General features: G+C 52.9%; 1 protein-coding gene across 4 annotated transcripts in view; it reads right to left on the reverse strand.

Moving 5' to 3' along the window:
• Positions 1-483: 483 nt before the first annotated feature.
• The window catches only part of AJAP1 (adherens junctions associated protein 1), a 156,622-nt gene continuing 136,180 nt past the window's right edge, over positions 484-20,925 (reverse strand). For 3 of the 4 annotated variants that reach the window (XR_013926968.1, XR_013926969.1, XR_013926970.1), the window contains exons 3-6: positions 17,379-17,466; positions 14,591-14,833; positions 13,001-13,131; positions 484-7,501 (exon numbers count right to left, since the gene is read on the reverse strand). Coding sequence is in view for 1 of the 4 variants with exons in the window: in XM_080380220.1 (XP_080236346.1) it covers positions 7,480-7,501; positions 14,591-14,833; positions 17,379-17,466 (353 nt within the window). In the remaining 3 variants the exon portion in view is untranslated. The remainder of the gene's footprint in view (positions 7,502-13,000; positions 13,132-14,590; positions 14,834-17,378; positions 17,467-20,925) is intronic. The other variant, XM_080380220.1, reaches the window with a different exon arrangement.

Here is a 20,925-nt window from a genome sequence, read left to right on the forward strand (position 1 = left end):
GTTTTAATATGCAACTGCTCAGGGCCAAAATTTCTCTTTATGTAAAGCATGTATCTAGGTTAAGCAATTCTGTAACGCCTGCTTACCTTATCGCATAGCTGTTTATTTAAAACATCATTAGCAACATTTAATTAACTCTCTAATTGTCCTGTGGAAGGGCTTCCCTCTTTCAAGCACTTTGTCCCAATGCACACACACGGGTCCTGCTACCCCGAGCCCTGGGGACCCGGTGCCCTCCCACCTCTGCCACAGGGTTGGTAGGTGGGCGGTACGGTGACGGGGACCCCGAGACCCTTTTCCCAGGATGAAGGCAGGGCTCTTTCCCAGCTGCTCACCCAGGGGTGCACAGCTGGGGAGACAGAGAAGTTTACCTTGGGAAGCCCCTGGGCTCCGCCGTGCTGAAGGGTTGGTTCCCCCAGCCCCCAAAACGACCCCGTCCCCTCCCCAGGGACTGCGCAAAGGAACCCAGTCACTACCCGGCTGCGCGGTTCTCATATCAGTTTTAATAGCAACATCAGAGTACTAAATATACACAGGGAAATCGGTATAGGGTGGCATTTACAGTGCTTCCAAATACACAGCTTCGAAGTACAGAGACAAATTAAAAACCACTCGGGAAGAAAACAGTTCTCGCCTGCGTGGCCCCGTGGGCAGCCGGCACCCTGCTGCCATCGCCCTGGCTCACACCGCGGGTGCGCCGGCAGGAACTGCCATGGCCAAAGGCGATGGCCGCTTCCACCGGCAACAGCCTGAAGTTGCCAGAGCATCACACACGTATGCGCTGGATGTCTCGCGGTGAAGGATTTTCCCAGGAAAAGAAAGAAGTACTCAGTGATGTAAAACCGGTTACAAAGTAAAAGCTGTCTCATGTTAGAAAACGTTTTTTGGCAAAATAAAAATAAAGTGTAAACTTCACTGTACATGTCCTATCAAACAAAAAAATAAACCCCTCGGAACCTAAAATAGAAGAATCTGGGTCAGAAATCTGTGCCCTTAGTGTACATTTTTGTGCAACATATACTTTTTCTCAAAGTAAATATTATCTCCACTCGTGACACTATTAAAAATGTACCTACAAATGCTGAGAATAATTCTTAAAAATGCGTGAGAAGCGTTACATGAGATCTAGAGACCAAACCCACGGACTTCTGAAATGGTGAGGGATCTCTTGCTGGTTTTGAAAAAATCACTTACAGATTTTATACCTGGTTGAACAAAAATTCCAACCACATTCATCCTGAAATGGGTGGGCTGAGATAGTACATATATATTTTTGTTCTATATTTTTTTTATTTTTTTTTTTACAAAATATATAATATGTGTAGAATATCTACTATTTAACTACCATTTTAACTGAACTACCTTCCTTCACAACAAGCTGCCAATGGAGGAGAGGTAACCTGAAATCCGCCCCGGCACATGCTCCCGCGCCCGTTTTGCCTTTGCTGCTCTGACCTCCCGAGGGCAGCGCGAAGGGCACGGAGGCTGGAGACCACTGCGGAGCAGCCTCCCTTGCCGCCTCTCCACCGCCACGGCCAAGGCCATGGCCACGGCCACAGCCTGCCCTTTTCTCTAGCTGGGAAGACAGAGTGAAGGTAAACGATCAGATCTGGAGAGATGGGCAGCCGCCCGGCAGCCGCTCTGCCCTGCATGCCCAGGGATGCTACGGGACGTTGCTGCCCTTGGGATAGCTCTGTTTGCCAAAACCCCCCAGGGGACTGAGTACCAAACCCTCACAATCTGCTCGCTGTACCTGGGGCTGCTGTGATATGATAGCTCAGACCTATAGCCCCAAACTAGCTGAGTTTGGCACAGAAAAAAGCCCACCAGCGCCGGCCACAGCGAGCAGTGCTGCCCGCAGCTCTCACACAAGGAGTTGCGCCAACTCCCCGGCTTGGCAGGAGCAGTGAGTGCTGCAGCTCCCGCTCGGTGTCTGCAAGGAATCCGGATGGAGGAGGGGTCCCGCACAGCCCCGGGAGGTCTGGGCTTGCTGCAGAGCCCGAGGAAGAGCCAGCCTCCCCTATGCCAGGGGGGAGCAGAGCAGCTGCCATCCCTGCACAGAAGCAGCCAGCATTGCCGGCTGGTGACAAAAAGGGCTCATCCCAAGCCATTCTCTAAGACAGAGCCACAAGCAACACACAGGCACACCGCTACACACCTGGGGAATTTGGCAGCCTTTCAGCAGCTGCGACACATTTCTTAGGAGCTATGAAAAGGTTAAGAAATCTGTAAAATTAATAAAAAAGAAGCAAGAAGCAGCTAGCTGGAAGTTTATGGCAAAGCAAGGGTCAAACTTCTTTTTCCCAAGCTGCCAGATACACAATGAAATAAAACACAGTAAAAAGCTCTGGGTTTCCAAGGGAAGGGCACACTGGAGGCATAGTTTTGCTAGGCGGTGGTGGACACCTGATGCTGCATCCAGACTGTGCTCTGCGCGGCACCCTGTGCCCGCTGCAGATGCTCCCCTGGATTTGCTGCACATCCATTGAGTCCCACCACACGCATGCCTGCAGCTCCTCAGCATCGCACCACAGCAATGAGACTGCCCCGGACACAGCAGGGATGTTCACAAGGGACATCTGCCACCTTGCTGCTCACAAGCTGCGGCTTTATCCCTTGCAATGCAAACGATACCACCCAGCGCACGGGGCTGTATTTCACGGTGGAACATTCCCTGCTACCTGTGCAACGCTATCAGACTGGGAAACGGGCTCAGCTTCTGAGTGAGAACAGAAAAATCCCTAATTCTCCAAAAGTATGCATGTCCTTTCTGTCCCTGCACTGGAGCAAGACTCGGCTGCTTGGGCGAGCCGCTCCAGCTGATTCAAAGTACCCAGTGGCATGAGCGTTGGCAAAATCTCCCCCATTATTGCTGAATGAGCTTTGGGCTGGCTCAAGCCAACGAGACCTGGCACAATCCCCGTGAGCTGAGGATGAAGCTTCATGTCCGGCAAAGGGCAGTGACAGAAGGGAGCTCGTCTCGAGCTACCACCTGTGGCTGTGGCAGCCAAAAGACCTCAGGGTGAGATGATATGGCCAAAACGTGGCAAAACTCACGAGGAAACGTGTCTGTGAAGACCATGCCTGCCTGCTTTTTCCACGGTGTGAAAGATCTGCTCCATAGGTTTATTCCATGAAAATGTGACTTTCTGTTTTCATGTCTGTCTTGTATTTTGGCTTTCGTCAATACTAGGGAATGAAATAATCATAGTTCATTTCTTCTTTACTGTGAAAGGCCTTGGGATGCTAGGATGCTGCCTCATCAATCACCGCATATGCAGCTCCAGCCCTTCCCTTCTTCCTTCCCTCCTTTGGGCAGTCGTCCCTTGTTGGTGTGCTTAGCATGCATAGGGATGGGAGGGTTTCTCTGATAAAGTGCAAGTGCTGTTGGTCCTTATAAATAAGGGAAGATTGTGCATCTACTTTTGTTCCTCGGTTCACCGCTCATCTCTCGGTGACCAGGACGTGTCCTTCTTGCAGACTATGTGGAAAGCTCATGCAAAGCCTGCCGTCAGAAACCTGCTCCTGTCGTCTGGGGCCAAAGTTATTTGCCTTCATTCTCTCTCCCTCTCACACACACAGACACACACAGACAGACACAGACACAGACACAGACACACACACACATTTTCCTCTCCTTGCCTCCAGCTCTGCAGGGAATTTCCCAGGAGCTGAGTGCCAGGTTCAAGGCAGGGCGCCTCTCCATCACCATCATCATCACCGCCAGCACCAGCGCTGCCCGCCCTCCCAGCCCCCAGCTCCGCCTGACGACTCTCCTTCAGGCAGCGTGTTCCATACACGCAGAAATACAGAACGATGCTTCAAACTCTCGGGAACGAGGGAGTCAAGATATATTTCATGATGTCAAATTGCTATTGAGCTTACACTGGAGTCCCCACAAGAACTACTGGGTGCAGCCAGCACATACAAATAAACAGGAAGATCAATGGGTGAAGCACAACAGACGCGGCTCCCGAGCTGGAGTGGATTGATGCCAGCAAAGTCAAATGAAGAAGGAGAATTCAAAAACTACGCCAGCAAGGGTAATTTGCAGGGGCTGCACCATTTACAACAGTAGAACCCAAACATCCGAGCGTACTGAGATGACAGATCACCTTGGAGTCGTCGCTCAGAATCTGCACTCCTTGTGTGGGTTTTTGGCTGATCCCAGCAAAGCCTGGCTCTAGGGCAGCCCTGGGGCCAGCAGCACCCAGGGCATCCCCTGCACAGCCACTGAATGGGGGCATCCACCATCCAAGCAGGGTAACGCATCGTGCTTTTAATTGCACCCCACTGCAGCCCAGAGCCTCCCTGGCGCCCAGGTGAGGCTGCCTGCGGTGGGGCTGGGACCTCCCACAGTGCCGTGCCTCCCTGTTTTGGGGCAGAATCCTGGCACACCCCGAGGGCAAACATTCCCCATGTTTCTCAGGGAAGGCCAAAGCCTGGGGGGCTTGCTCCTCCAGTGAGACACCACCCCCTGCCTCAGAAGTATCCTGGGCAGGCATCCCACCGACCACCCTGGAGAGCTGCCCAGCAGACACCCCTCAGCGCCCAGCCCCATCATTGCAAGGTTTGCTCTTAAGAAACACACACAAAGATGAGATCTCTACTCCGCTGCCAAAGTCTAAGGGGACCCAGACCTGTTCGAAACCCTCCAACACCAAGACCCAGCCCCAGGGACGCGAATCTCTGCTGCCGCCTATGCCCGCCCAGCTCAGTGTTCATAAGAAACCACCTCCGCAGAAGGAATGGGTTCAGTCATGGACTAAAACCTGGCCAGGAGCAACAGGAACCCTCCTCCTCCTCTCTGGCTGCCGGTCGGCAGTGACCCGGGTGCAGAATGCACCCAAGGCGATGCTCGAGGCTCACTGGAGTCGCAGGGATTGTTGCCAGCGCCTTCAGAGATGCTCGGTTTAAGCCTGCAGGTAATCATCAGGTCTGGCAAGGAAGACTTCTTCCCAGGGCAGCTTCCAAAAATTCAGGAAAAATAATCCAGGCTGTGCAATTCCATCAGAAAGGGACAGAAAAGGATACGGAAACAAGAGACTGCACATGAAGCTATATGCAATGCCAGAAGTTTCTACTTTTTTTTTTTTTTTTTTTTTTTTTTAACTGCAAGTTCATTGTAATAAAGAAATGGAGCTGAGTAATTAGTGGATGAGTAGAAATGCATATCTGGACAACTCTAAAAAATCGCTAGTATTTACCAAGGGCAGTTACAAAAAAGAACTGGAGGACTTTGGTCTGAACTCTGCTGTCATTCCCACCCATGTAACGTTGCAGCAACCCAACCGAGACCCACTGCGGTGTCTGACGAGAAGCAGACCCTCACTTGAGTGGTACGGGACCCCTCTGCAAGCTTTGCCTTGGCACCATCTACATGGGCAAGCCCAGGCTTGGCACAGGGCACATGTTAAAGAGCAGAAGCAAACTGTGGTGAGACACTGGGCATGTTGGGAGACCCCAGCCCGCTGCCACTATCCCCCCCTCCTGCCTGGCTCTCCCAGCCATGCCAGTTTGGAGGGGCACGGCATGGCATGGCACAGCTTGCTGCACCAACAGCAGCACCTGACTCCATGGAAAGACTTGGACAGGGGGGCTTGCTGGTGGGCTGGCATGTTCATCAGCACCCACCAAAACCACCCACCTCTGCAGGAGCTGGATGGGCGATTTGACATGTTTCTAGAGCAACACACCAAACCAGAGGCAGCAGAACCATACTTCCCTGGCAAACTGTTGGGCAAAAGTCCCTTTTTAATGGTATTAAGTGACCCCCGTGATTGTGGACAGTGGAATGCATCTTCTCCTGCCGTGGCAGACCCAGCCAAGACCAGGAGAGCAAAGGAAGAGGCTCCCCGGAGCTCGCTGGCCTTGGGCTAGCTCAGGAGGCCATAGGCTCGTTCCTCTCATGTTTCTCACAAAGGGCTGAGCAAGCTTTGGTGTTGTGACAAATTCAGAAGCCATTTAAAAAAAACCACCTCCCACATCTTCTCCTAAAATTTATCTCTTCTGCCAAAAGAGGCTGATCTTTTGACAGTCCACAGCTAAAAGCCATCCCCAAGGCATCACACCTGACACAGCAGGGACCACAGCTCCATGAAATAGGGGTAGGCACAGGCTCGCAGGCTTCATCCTATCTATCTTGATGAGGTATCAGGCTACAGAAGGCTGGACGCACCCTTCACCACCACCACCTCCAGCGAGCTGCCACGAGCCAGAGGACCTGCCTGCTGCGAGCTGCCTGCTCACCCTGCCCTGCCCCGCAACCTGCCGCCCTGCTGCGGGGAACATCTCCCCCGCGGGGGCCAGGGGGAGCGGAAGCATGAACTGCCCCGTGCACACACAGCATCCCGTGTCGGGGAAAGGGGCTTGCACCAGGCGGGTGCAGCCAGGAGCCCTACAGCAGTGGGGCAGGTGGGAGAGAGGGGAGCGCCTCTGCTGCCCGCTCCTCTCGCCACGCCATTACGCCTCCTCTGACGGCCTACAGCAGGAATGCACTTTGTGAATTTGGCCCAGATGCATCCTTCTAGCTCTAATCCCAGCCCATGTCCGTTCTCCTTTCCCTCCAGACCAGCCTCCAGAGCGCTCTGCCATCCCCTCCACAGCTGGAGGAACCATGGGGCAGCGCAGCCCTGCTCCGGCTGTTTTTTGGGAAGCCTCTCCCCTGCTCCCACCAGCAGCCCACCGTGCTGCCCCAGCTGGCCCCCACCGCTCGCTGCTGCCGTCACGTCACCACCGCTGGAAAAGCATTTCCAAAAAGAACCAAAACTATATATATATATATATATATATATGTATACATACATATATATGTTTATACATACACACACACTTATATATATGTATATATGTCTACCTATATATACACATATAGGTTTGAAAGGCAAGCTGCCAAAGTAGAAAACATCGGTTCACCTAGTTCGTATTATGCACGTTAAAGAAACGAGACTTTTAGCCCATGACATCTTCTTTAAAAATGAGTATTTAAGATCTTCAAAAATTGCTACAGTACAAAAAGTGTTTGTGTGTGTATATATATCTTTTCTCTCTACATATATTGTATGTATGTACGTTTATGGACCGGAATGAATGATCCCAGCAGAAGAGACACCCCATTCGTCCTCCACAACGTTTCTAGGCGTTATCGACTTAGCTTCAGCTTCTCGTGAAGTCTTTGCATCGGTACATGGCACATAATGGTATTATTGGCACAGGTTCAGAGTCACGGTCCAAATCCAGGCTCCAGGCGCTCAGTCCTTCCCTCTCAGTCCCCCGCCGGTTCCTCTTCCTCCACAGGATTCTTTGCTCACACATTTCTCTTTCTCTTCTCCAAAAAATGCGCTCCTTGAAAAATGCAGTTACCTATAGGCGTGTTCATTTTTATAAAAATATATTTGGCCCATAGAACGCTGCTCTTTGAGTCTCCTACTGGTAAACAGAAATGGTAGGTACAGGTAACCCATTATTTTTTTATATTTTTTACAGGTTCACCAATGGAATCCTGTTAAGGATGAGAAAAAAAACCAAAGATTAAGTCACAACAGGGAAACGCATCGTGACTCACACTGCTCCTTTTAGCCCCCCCCCAGGAGCCCGGAGGTTCCCCCCTCCTCCCAGGAGCAGCTCCGCAGGGCTCAGGGCAGCAAACCCAAACAGCAGCAGGCGAGCATCCCGGGGGAGCAGAGGATGGAGGAAGCAGGACGGCCGTGACCTCCTCCTCCCCAGCTGCCAGCCCGCGTTTGGGACTGGGACCACTGGTTGTGCCTCCCTGGAGGAGCTGCAGCCTTGCCTGGCTCGCTTCCAGCTGTGCTTGGAACAGCACTGGGGATGTGTTGGGCCGGGGATGCTTTGGCAAGTGGTGGGAGTGACTGAGAGGCTTCAGTGTGCCTTACTGCACACTTCCAACTCCTCCAGCCCATTTCCAAAACGTGATTAGCTTCTGATTGTCCCTACGCTCTGGACCTTTACGTACTTGGGCTAAGAGCAGTGAGTGCTCTGGCAGATGAGAAGACGATGATGAGTCCTAACAAGATTTTCTAAAGTTAAATGCCCTAAAGAAATCAATAGGGAATTGGTTAAGCATCAAAAACAGAGATCCTATTGAAGTTCTTCTTAAGCTATTTATTTGCCGTCTTCTGAAAGATCTCTCCCTAGTAATCTTTAGAACAATTACTCCCCATCATTAGCATGCGGCCACTCGTTTTACGAGCATGTGGCTTTAGGTACAGCGATACATGCTGTAATACGGCTCCGTGTGCCTGACAGCTACCCACGTGTGGGCTTTCTATCCTGCAGGTACAAATACAGCAGGTGCAGGGGTGCTGCCTACAGTGGGCCGGTGACACACATGCCCTAATTTACGCTGTTTAGATTTAGATTTAGAAATGCAATATGCTTTTTGTTCAAGTGTTCTTTCTTCAACATTATTTTTAAGCAAGATGCCCAATGTATGCCATCTCTAAGAACAACGCTGAAATCTTAATTAGCAAGACAGATTTTACAGAGTCCTTAATCTCCCGCACCGGGCTGTGTTGGGACCGCTGTTATGCCACTGAAGACAAGCCTGGATTTTTTATGATGACTCATTATCTGTTAATGTTAATACAAACCATTTGCTGTTGTTAGGCAGAACGGGGCCATCACGGCAGCTGCTTGCCGTGTCCAAAGCATGGAATTAACATACAATACTGTAAATTTCAACCGCCTTGTGCAAAAGCAAGGGTCACATCAATGTTACTGCACCGATATGATTTTCAGGTCTCAAATTGCCACTTCCCAAACAGCGATGCCGAACACTTACGTAGTTCTGGATGAATGCTGTTCAATGCGTGCATCGCAGGATGTACAATTTATATTGTATTCCAAATAGCCTCTTTGTGCAAAGTAGGTCAGCGTTTGATCAACCTTACAGATTTTTGTATAATCTCATTCCATGGGGTTTTTCAGTCAAAGAGAGTGGGATTAAGGACAAGAATAACGCCAAATCTCAAACTTCATTTCAGAAAGCCCCAAAGCCAGTATGAAATCAAACCAAAACAACCACAGTTTGCTGGGGTACCCGACCAAAGCCACTTGAGCCTTCAGCAAATTTCACCTTTTGGTTACTGAAAGGGTGGTTTTTCCTGCCTCTGCCTTGGAGCTAAGTCTCCTCTTCCATCTGCCATGGTCAGGGCACAGGGTGTTTTGCTGCTTATACCCCCGTGCAGGTAATCCCTCAGTGAGTTGCCTGGCACAAACGCTTTAACTGACTCCCTTTACTCTTCACCTAATCCAGCCTTGGGCCACACTGCTGCTGCTGCATCCTTACGCTGGGCTGCCATGGATGGGCCGGGTCTGCTCTTTGCAGGCACAGCCGGCGGGCTCTGCCTGCTGCTGAGGTGTGACATCCCTTTACAAGCCAGTGCTCCAGCGGGGCCCGACGGCCAGTGGAGGCAATCTGCTGGGAAGCTCCAACAGCTGCTCACTGCAGGCGACATCACCTGCACCGGGGGGGACGGGGACGACTGGCACCCTGGTGGCAACTGTGCCAGCAGCACAAGAACCCTCCCCATGGCTCCTGTTGGGACGGGATGAACCTGACCCCAGGAAAAAAAAATTCAACATCTGCTTGGCTTGTAACTAGATGAGTTTCACCAGGTTTCCTGACACAACCTCAGTGCTGCCTGCAGGTCTCCAGGCTGGAGACTGCTCTGCGGTGCTGTCCCTTACATCTGCTCCCTGCAACTGCTCAGCCCAGCCTTACGATGCCATCAGCATCGTCAAATGCCAGACTGCCATTTAGGCAGCACAATGTTCAGTACTTGCACAGTGCTGATGGACTGTAATGTGAAGTCCGCATTAAACTCCAACCACCCTCCCGGTGCTCATCTAGTCAAAATGTCTGCACAGCCTCTCTGCCCTGCCATCCCTGCCTCTGGCCACACCATCCATCTCGTGCCTTCAGCTCTGACTCTACATGTTCAGCAGCACTAATTTGCTTATTAGACAGCTAAGAGCTGCAAAGTGCCATCAATAGAAACTCACAAAGCACTCCGAGCCTTTCCAAGGAGAGAAGTTTCTGTCATGGAGACTGGTGCAGCATCTGACCCCTCCTGGTGCATGGCTGTGTGCCTGGGAGAGCCTCCCGCTCTGCTTACCCCAGCTGCCAGGGTGTCCCACTTGTGCTGCCCACCATCCCCTGTGCAGGCCGGGAGAAAGGGGCTGGGAAGAGAAAGCTGCATGCAACCCCTCCGGCCAGGAAGCTCCACATACTCTAGAGCATCCTTCCACCTCTGCCAAGATGCAGCACGTCAACATCAACTGTCACCTTCAGGCTACACTGCTGCTGCTGGCAAAGCCAGCCAGGAAAAGAGCCATCCCTCCAGAAGAGGGGCAGCCCAAAGCAGCTGCTTCTCCTCTTCCACCAGCCTCTCCTCTAGAAACAAGAACTGGAAAAGCATCCTCAGTCCCACCGCTCCTCCTGTGCTTAGCAGCATCTGTCCAGTGACAGTATAAGGCCACCAAGAGGACAGGGAACAGCCTACCAGGGAGCTTATCTCAATGCCATCTGCTCTCGGATGGTTTTACCTTACAGTGACATGTAAAACTTGAAATATTCATTTTTTTCTGCTGGATGTCCCAACTGGCACATATGCATTCATGCAAAACGCTGTTTGCATGGGGTTGCAATGCATCTTTCAAGTGCAGGCTCCTGGGGAGCTGCAGGGAGCCGTGCTGACCGCCACAGGCTGTGGGGCAAGCACTGGGCTGTGGGACAAGCATCGGGCTGCAGGGCAAGCACCGAGCTGCAGGGACAGCCGTGCAGTGCCACCACGCAGAGCAAAGCCTGCTCAGAAGGCACACACATCATGACCCTGGCAGCTCCACACTCTAACAACCATGCCCTGGCAAGAAAGTGTAGGCAGCTGTGCATGGGAAACTAAGTACAGAGTGGAAAAAACATTAAGCAGCCTTTTTCTGAACCTCTAAAGGATTTGGGTTGACCCCATATGGGGATGAGGGCAGCTTCTCCTGTTATCTGTGCTGTGGTGACAATCCCTACGTCACTCCCCACATTCAGCAGGGATCTATGGCAGTCACGTGGGTTTTACCATGATGTACCACATATGCACGTGTGTTCCAGAAACATCCTGGTGCAAATACACATATGCATGAGCATGCATGCAGAGAACAGGCTTTGAATTAATCTCATTTTGCTAACATTAATGAAACCAAACATCAGCTTCCAGAACTGTATAAATAATTGAAACACTATTACAGAGCTAATGCTCCAGGTACGACTCAGATAGATTTTTCCAGAGTACGTCAATATGCATTTTATGGATTCCATGAAAACGGGTCAATAAGAATTTCAAGGATTTAATAAGGCACGATGGACCAGCTTTGGACTATTTAAAGAAATCCATGGAGATGACCAGGGTGCAGTCTTCAGCACGGAGTTTCACAGGACCTCGGGCAGGAGTGGTGGGAATTGCACAGGCCTCCCATAGCAGGCAACAGCTCGGAGCTGCCCATTCTCCTTCCCTCTACTTCAGGCAAGAGAGCTGCTGATGGTATCTGAGTGTGACTGGCTTGGGGTTTGTGTTGGCTTTTTTTAAAAAATCATTTCAAGGCAATGGACAGACATCATCAACTGCAAAGCCCATGGTGGAAAAGGGGCAGTGGATTATTGCTGTTTGCTTTCTGAAGGTAGCATCCCCACGTGCTGTTGAGGAAGACCCTGCAGACCCTCTCTGTTTCTCATCCAGCTGCCCTTCCCCCAGCCAGGAGGGGCTCTTGGGGGCAGAGCTGCCCCGGCTGAGCCGTGAGTCATGTCAGCAAGACCCCATGAGCAAAGATGCTGGTGGGCAGAGAGCTGAACCTTTGCTTTCTACTTTTTCTGCCCTCCACCGTGGGCAGAGGCACACCTCACCTTGCCGGCCCAGACACAGCCAGCCCCGAGCACAGCCGACACCATTAACTTTTTATTCCCTTCCATTCTAATCTAATTATATTTCTGTGTTCAATAGCTGAGCATAATGTTAAACAGGCTATTCTGAGCAAGCTGCAGTCAGGGAAGGCTGGAAATTTCATTTACACTGAATATATGATTCATTACAGCAGGGACTTGGGACAGACCAATTAATTCACCTGAGTGTGTGGCTCGAACGGGCACCACTGCCCTGTGGTGAGCTGGCACACGGTGAACCCTAATTGCTTTTCCTGCCACCACTATCGGCCGTGCCACCTTCAAAAACAATACAAGGAGGTGAAAACGGCTCAAGCCAACTAAAAAAAAAAAAAAAAAAAAAAAAAAGAAATCCCACAACAATGTACTGTTGAAACCAGCACAACATCTTTGTACCCCTTTGGTTGCAGCAGTACCCAAGGTGTGAACCTGCCTGCTGGGGACTGCGCACACAGGCTTGCAGGGTCGGCTCTCCGCAGAGCAAGGAGGGGCATGGGAGCAGGAGGAGGAGGAGGACAACGACCCTGGCACCATCTCAGCAGGAGCATGGAAGGGTTTATGACAGCAAACATCATCAAATGAGCTTTGAGGTACCAAAGGAATGTGCACGTCAGATGCATGACTCTTGAATGAGACAGGCTGTCCATCATGCAACAAGAGGTTAATTACAGATCAGGCCATTTCACAGCACGAAAATTACTATTGCTTGTCGAGGTTTTTAGAGGTGGGCTGGAACCACAGGATCAGGCTGAAGTTCAAGGCTGCCCCAGGCGTACTTCTCTCTCAAGTCCACATCCATCCCTGCCTTTTAGCTTGGGCCTGGCTGCAATTCACCTCCATGGAAAAGCCAACATCCCATCCATAGCAGGAGATGTGTCCGGCCACCCCAGCCAGGTGAGCCACCCTGCTTGGGTCTGACTGTCCCAAAAGAAGTGTAAGCAGGAGGATGGCACCAGGCAGGGAAGAGAGCGGCTGCTCATGGGCAGGGGACAATGGGCACAGGATGGATGTGGGATGGGCATGTGATGGACGCGGGGGGAGCACGGTACGTACCAGGAAACAGCCCGATGGCGTCTGCCCTGCCCCCAGAAGTCAAACAGGCTTCGGCCAGTCAGCAGGAGATTTCAAACCATTTCTCAGACACAAAGGCCACGGGAATAAGATGCCGGTCAGAAGAAGAGGGTCTGCAGCGAGCAGAAAAAGGGGCTTGCATGTGCTGGTATGTAACACAGAAGGAGCAAGCCAAGGTGGCCTGCTGTAAAATCAGCTTTTTGAGAGGCAAAGCTCCCCCAAATATCTCAAAAGTAATGCTTTGAATGGGCTTATTGGCCTTGGAAACCAGGGTGGTGCAAAGCAGAGAAAGAAGAAGAAAAAGTTGGACTGCAATACTGAATGTTTTTATCCCTGTGCACAAGCACCTTGTAACACAGCCAAATGCTCTGAGGATACTGACCCCCAAAGGGCAGCAGGACAACCCCTATCTGCCACCTCCCCACCACCGAACAGCAGCACTGCCCCGCACCGCCCACCTCTGCCGTGCCCACCACCTGCACGGCACACCTGGAAACGCACCGCGGCCAACGGGATCCCAGAAAGCATCACCTGAGGGCAGAAAAGCCACAACCCCTTCCAGCCAAAGGGCACCCCTTCATCGCTTGGCCGGGGTTCACATCAAGATCAACGCACGCATACGTTCAACGAAATGGTTTGAAAATCCCCGCCAATTCTCCGCCTTCCAAGATCTGAGGAAACCCTAAAAAACGTGAACTAGCAAAACCCCATGCACACGCAGAAGATGATGCTTAACAAGATGTCTATCAAGCTGTTGGCTTCCAGGCTTCTGTCCTTCATGCAGGTAGACATCAGCGGCGCGTGGCACGCATGCCACGGTCCAGCCAGGCTGTGTACAGTGCTAGTTGCTCATTTTCCCCCTCATAACTCTCCTGCTGATTTTTCCTTGAGCTCTGATGGGGGACATGTGTTTACTGTGTGGTCAAACTGCCCCAGCACCCAGTGAAAGGGCTCTGGGAGCCAGCCCAGGGCACAGGGAGAGGTCAGTTCTGACCACTTCCCTCCCTGTGCCGGCACGGAGCACACAGAGCGAGAGCTCGCATCTTCTACACCATGCTGCCAGCTGCTATGGAGCCCCCTTGTTAATGAATCATTATTTTACGCCAGACAAACGGTTCATTTGGCTCTCACTGCCTGCTCCTCCATTAATCATCCCGCTCATTCGCAACCCAGCAGCTCTTTCGATGCCACTTAGGAGACAGCACGAATGCTGGAAGATGGATCCAGCGGCGTTTTACGTGCTGGCGGCAACAGCTGGGAACTGAAAAATGTGCGGTGCCGCACGCTGTCAGGGCTAGCCGAGCTGGGCGCAGGGTCAGGCGTGCAGCAAGGGGCTGCCGAGCCACCCACCCACCCACCCTCATCAGCGGGGTGAGAGGTCCAGCAGCGGGGCACATCCTGAGACACAGGGTGGGTGAGAATCGTGGCTCAGAGAGCCAGGGGAAGGCAGCTCTGCCATGCGCCCCCCCGGGCATCTCCTGCACATGGGCATCACTCCTGGCCAAGGGACCCCCAGCCCCGGAGCAGGATGGCACTCCCCAACCCGCAGTGAAACCGCGCTGGCCACCTCACCTGTTTCCGTTGAAGGTTGTTTTATAATCCCCGGGCGAATGCAATGCCTCCTCTGCGTAGACAGGCACGGGGGTCCGGACACACTCGTGGGAGCACTGCAGCGTCTCGTTGTAGGCGGTGAAGATGTCGAGGGCGCTGGGCACGCGGGCGGGGGCGAAGTCGGTCAGGTTCTGGCAGCTCTCCTCTTGCTGGTCCAGCTTGCGCTGGTGGCTGTTGCGCCGTGGGCGCCCACTCTGTGCGCAGCTGGGGCGGCGGGGGAGAGAAGAAGGGACACGACGCACCATGCGTCGCTGATGCTCAGCAGAACTCGTGTTACCAGCCATTCATTACACATCGCTCAATATTAGCTTAGAATTCAGGCACTTTGGAAAGCTCAGCCACAATCAAGCAGGCATTTGGCTCGCCTTTTTTTTTTTAAGGATCAGATTTAAATTTTAGATACAAGCTTTCTATCATCAGAGGAATTACTTAACAAGTCATACGTTTATACCCGCAGGAAATGAAAGCCTTTTTTTAAGCGAAAAGATGTTGGTGAGAACAATGAAGTGAAACCCTTTCCATCTGGGAAGCACCAAAAGGTTTTAAGTTATCAGGATAAATAAGCTCAGAAACGGGTCTGACACAGCAGACATGCTCGGCCGAGGGACAGCTGGCAGGGCAGCCCTGCTCCCTGGTGACTCCAGTGGCTCCGGAGGCTCCAACAGGATCTCAGGGCTGTGCAGCACTTCTGGTGCGGTACGTATGAAACGGGAACAGCACCAGCTAGCAGGAACCCCCCCTCAGCCAGGCTGGTCCTGTTTAAGGGTCTAGACGTTGATTTCATTAAGATGTCACTTTTTTCCAAACAGGATTGACAGTACCTGTTGTAATGCTGGAGTTTCGGAATATTGCAGCTCCGAGGGTGGGGGAGCTGGGGACGCTGTGCTGCCTGCGCTGGGGGACCTGTGGGGCTCCCCTGGGAGTGGCCCAGGTTGGGCTGTCGGCATCTGCCAGCAGCGGGGCACAGCCTGCTCTGCACCAGCTGATGCACCCGAAAGTGACAGCCACTAAAATAACCATCACCCCACCAGGCACATTTGCAGGAGGAGTACCAACAAGAAGGACACTTGCATGGCACGTGGCCATCGCTCACCTGTCCTGCCCGAGGGGGACAGGTGCCAGCCAAAGCACGGGGGCAGAGATCTCATCCTGTCTGGGACCAGGGACTAAGCCTGTGATCTGGGTCAGCTCTGCCATGGAGCCTGCAGCCAGCGTGCGGCCAGCCCTCACCAGTACAAGCAGAGCTGGAGGCAGCCTGACACACGGTGTGAAAAACTGAAGCAGTTCGGCAAATGTTAAAGCTGAGCAAACTCAACGGGGTGCTGCTTTTCTGCCTGGGACACGTCTGACTGCTGATCGCACTTGCCTCTGGGTATTCTCCAGTGATTTCCCAGTTTCACTTATTGTGAACAATTTCTATTCTACACTGATCACCGTATTTATTCCCCCCCCCCCCCGCCCCCGGCTTCAGCATGAGCTTACTCGAGCTGCTCTGCCAAGCTGCAGTTGGCCGGATCAGTGACATGGACTGCTTAGGACAGCTATTAGAGAAAAATCCCAGAAGTGTTTTATAAAGTATTTTCCCCTCTCCTTCACTGAAATACTACTACAAGTAGGGAAGTTTAGTTCAGTAAATCCCATCTGAGATATAGAAACGAGCATCAGCAGCTGCACTCCTGATGCCTGCCCACGGGCCCACTCCCAGCAAAGCAAACCCAGCTGCAAGGCGAGTAACTCAGTGCTTTTGGCCAGCTGCAACGCTTCGTTACAACTCTGCCGAGATTAAGATGCCTCTGTAGCCCTGCAAATAGGTTTTTCCCTAATCCCAGGAAGCGAGCAGGCTTCTTCATCAGCTTGGTTTTCTAATTTCCTCCTGGGTGCAGGAATCGATTTGCTGCAGCACCCGTGGAGAGCTCGGGTGGGCAGAGCGGGCAGGAGGAGAGAACGGTCGCCGAGCAGGGCAGCACCGCACGGCAGCTCTCCCAGCGGCCCAGAGCTGCCGCCATATCACTACACCAGCAACGCTGACCTCAAAGTAGGCCAGTTTCCCTGGGAAAATAGGTAAAGCCACGAGCGCCTGAAGCAGAAAGCTAACCTATTTTGCCATACGCCCAAGCCATGCTGAGAGAATAAATGGGAGCAAATTAAGCCGGAGGAGCACACAAGGGCCCAGGGGGATGGGGCACGCTTCAAACCATTGGCATCTGAGGGGCTCAGAAGGTGCCCTTCAGTCCCTGGAGCCGTAGGGAAGGTCAGAAAACGCAGTTGTGCCTTGCCGAGCCAGGCTGGTGATTGCAGGAGCAGCAGCAAAGCTGCTTAAGCAAGGTGGCAGAGGAGATGCCACCCAGCGCCAGGCGGGTCCCGGCTCCCTTGCAGGAACACCCGCTGCAGCCACACACACCACTTTGACCTCACCAGGTGGCATCACACTGCAGCGACTTGATCCCAGAGCAGCAATATGCACATGTCCCACATGGGATTTAGCCACCCGACCCTGGCCACATGCTGGTCCCCAAAGCCACCCGCCACATGGCGAGAGGCAGGGCAGCCACCGGGGCACAGACAAACCGAGGTGCTTCAACCTCCTTTGGAGGTTTCAGTATATATATAAAAAAAAATATTTTCTCCTGCAATGCCTTCTGGAAGCCATCCTGGTGGATGCCACGGGCTTTAGCACCCACAGCTGGAAGGGCACCCCCATCCCCGCCCTGTCCCCATCCACGCGCCACAGACCCAGAAGGGAACTTACCAATTTTTTAAGACAAGAGTTGTTATCAGAGCAGCTATGACCATGATGAGGGACACGGTAATAGTGATTATCTGATGAACCGCCAGACCTGCAGAGAAAAAAAACACAAGTGAGAGTGTGGACGGGAGGCAAGGGGGATCCTGGGTGGCGGCAAGCAAAGCCCCCTGCCATGCACAGACCCCCCCCACCGCCTCCTCCTGAGCCCTTCCCTGGCACGGGGCCGTACGCAGCCCCCGGCAGCGGCGACGCAATCCTCTCTCCTGCCTTACATAAAATAATCCTTAAGCCAGGCTTCTCATTTCCTATCCTCTCAAGTATGTTCCTTGTCAGCCCGAATTAGGCACAAAGAACGGAAGAGATGTGAAGACATATCCCCTCCGGGACGGAAAGGGAAACTTGAGCGCAGCCTTGCAGTGGGTGCGGGATTAACCAGAGATAATAATTACCGCACTAACTGCTGCTCACTTAGAAGGTCGGATGGGCTCATTTTCTCCTAATTCACCTTATACAGGGTATAATTTTGCCTCGTGTATCATTCCTAATGAGCAGTTTGGAAACAAAAGCATCTCAATGTACAGTATGTTTGTGATTTTGTGCTGCTTTACAGTTGCAATTTCGTAATGAAATGATTTTCCTGGCTGCAGCCCAAGGATGTGCTATTTTTCACAAACAGATGTTGCAGCTCCTGATGGATGGTATTTTTAATAAATAAATGTTAGCATGACAGGAAAACAAGCAGTTTTTTATATTTATATATCTATATGTGCATCTGTGCAATAGTGCTCCCAGCTCATGCGGGTGCATGCAGCAAGGAAATCACTGCTCCTTCCCACAGAGAGTGCACCGGCTCCCGGCCCACTGTCCATGGGCAAGAATGGTACCTGTGCAGGGGCTGCGGCACGGCCAGAGCTGGGGATGCCTTTGGGGCCACCCTGGCTGCAGCCCCAGCAAGGAGATGGGCTTCAGACCTGGCTGCAGACCTGGCCAGGCGCTCGGCAGCAAACTGGCCACAGCAGCTCTTTCCAGCGTCAGCAGCTATACGTGCGCGCATCCTTTGCCCGGTAAAAGCCGTGTGCACCTGGCGGTCCCCTCCTTGGAGGGTGGGAAACCCTCCTGGGAGAGACTCGCTGGGGGCAGCGTGCCCCTACCACAGCCCGGAGCGCTGCGCTCCATGGGGACTTGGCGCAGAGCATCCCCATGCTCCCATGGGAATGCTGCTCAGGGCTCTCCCATGCTCCTGGGCAGCAGATTTGGGGCCAGGCCATGGCTCCCCTGCTTTCGGAACAGTGCACCCCACTCACGGTGAGCTTGTGCAAGACTCTGAGCAGCAGCCCAAGCATCAGGCTGGGTAATCAGGCCAGATGAGATTTATCAGTGGCATTTCAAACTGCAGATGATGCTTGCTGCTCTGCTCCCTTCTCTCAAAGGACAAAAGTTTTGACTCCCTTGAAATTCATTATCTCATCTCCCCCTGCTCATACCCACACCCCAGGGGTTTCAGGTCCCTGTCCATATGCCCACACTGCTGGCAATGCTCATCAAGGGAGGAAAGCTACCTAAGCTTAGCCCGAGTCCCAGGGCAAAGCTGCCACCTCCCAGGGCATGTGGGTGTTCAACGCTTCCCCAGCCCACGCACCTCCAAAGAAACCCTAATCCCCCAGAAACGTGAAGGAAAACACATCAGGCATGGGGAAGAGCAGGAGAAAAGCCATGCAAGGCTACCAAGACCCATGGTGACACCTGAGAGGAGATGGAAACAGCTCGGCACAGTTGCACAACGAGATGTAACTCACCTTTTGAAGGCTACCTCCAGCACGCAGCGCAGCAGCCTCCCAGCTCTCGGGAGCACAAACATACATCACACCCCGGCTCAAGGGGCTACCCCGGCTTCCATTAGCCCTGCCCATGGGCACGTGTCTCTCAGCACACCTCACCACCTGAGCATCCTTGCTCAAGGTCCACCACCAGCTCACGCTTGTCAGTGTCACTGCACTGCCCAGGCTGCAGGATGCCGGCTTTGCTGCTGGCTGCCTTGGGAAGGAGGCGTGGATCCCCGCTCAAGATGCAGAGACCCATAAAATCCCTGATCTTGAGCAACGACGCCAGCCAGCAGCAACACCTTTTTAGGAAGCGCTGCGGACTTTGCTGCCAGGATGCATCCTGGGCGTAAATCAAAGGCTCAGAAATGTGAGTCTTGACAGTTTAATATCATAAAACCAAGGTCACCTTCGGTGAATCTGATTCACCAAAACACACCCAGTGCCAAGCACTCGGGTAGCGACTGCTCGTGGGGAAGGCTTCGCTCCCAGCCCCGGAGCCGGTGTGCCGGCAGCAGCCAGTGACCGACCCCGAGCTGCCGGGAAGGGCCAGCATGAAGCGGAGGGGAGCGATGGCCTGACACCTGCCCTGGCAACCACAAAGCTCTGGCATCTGGTGGTGGAGCAAAATCACTCGCTTCCAAAATTTTTATTTTGCAGAAGGGTTTCTGGAAGGCAGCATACACCCGACATCATCTACCACTTATTCTGCTTTGCCAGCGAATATGCTATGCAGGAGATTTGGGAGAAGCTGGAGAAAAGAGCAAGGATCCCAGCTGGATTTAAGGACAGGACATGGCTTGGCGCGGGAGGTGGCGGCAGATGTCAGCCACACTGCAGACATCTCTGCTGAAGGGGTTTTCTAGAGGCAGGACCAAGGAGAAACAAGTTCCCAAAGGCCAACGCTTCTGAAATGCCGGCTCTTTAGATCCTGGCATGGTCCCAGGGCTGAGCCAGAAGGCAAGATCTCAACAAAACGCAGGGAGGTGCAGAATGCTGCAAACCCCGTGTACTTTGGGGTCCTGCCTCTGCTCCCCAGGGCTGCAAGCCACATGGCTCCCTCCCTGGGGAGCCATCGGACAGATGGACCAGCAGCCCCTGCAATGCCAAGCACAGGATGGGATGCGTCAGGGTTATTTTTCTCCATCAACTCAAGCACCTATTTTGCAAATGACCCATTTCCTCCATTTACTCCCAATTACCCGTCAATTGGTTCGAACAGCAAGACTCCTCCAGAGAAAGGCTGGCACCAGCTGCTAGAACAAAGAGCGGGTCAGGGGGAGCAAATGGGAGGGCTGGGGACCTTGGAGGCAGAGGATGGAGATGACCCAGCACCCACCTCCTCCACCCCAGGAGGGGTCCGACATCAAGGAGCAGCCTTGATGCTTCATGCCCTTGAGGAGGAAACCCAGCAGGGTCTCGCAGAACCCCTTCATGGCTCTACAGGCAGAGGCGGGGATCCGAACTAACAGCCCACACCATGGGGATGCCACTTGGGACAGGGAGGATCACTCAGGAGCCACCAAGCCCAGAGCTGCACAGGCTGGCAGGGTCATCCTCCCCGCAGCTGGGGAGACCGGCTGGCTTCCACGAGCAACTGGGGAGCCAGAGCCAAATCATTATGCTCCTGGGCTGCTTGCCTCCGGCTTTCCTTTCCCAAAGGAATTCACAGGGAAAACGCCACAGGTTTCCCCACCTCCTGCCAGCACCCCACCAGCTGAAGGCGAGGG

Source organism: Falco punctatus, assembly GCF_963210335.1.
Source record: "Falco punctatus genome assembly, chromosome: 3".
Taxonomy (NCBI): domain Eukaryota; kingdom Metazoa; phylum Chordata; class Aves; order Falconiformes; family Falconidae; genus Falco; species Falco punctatus.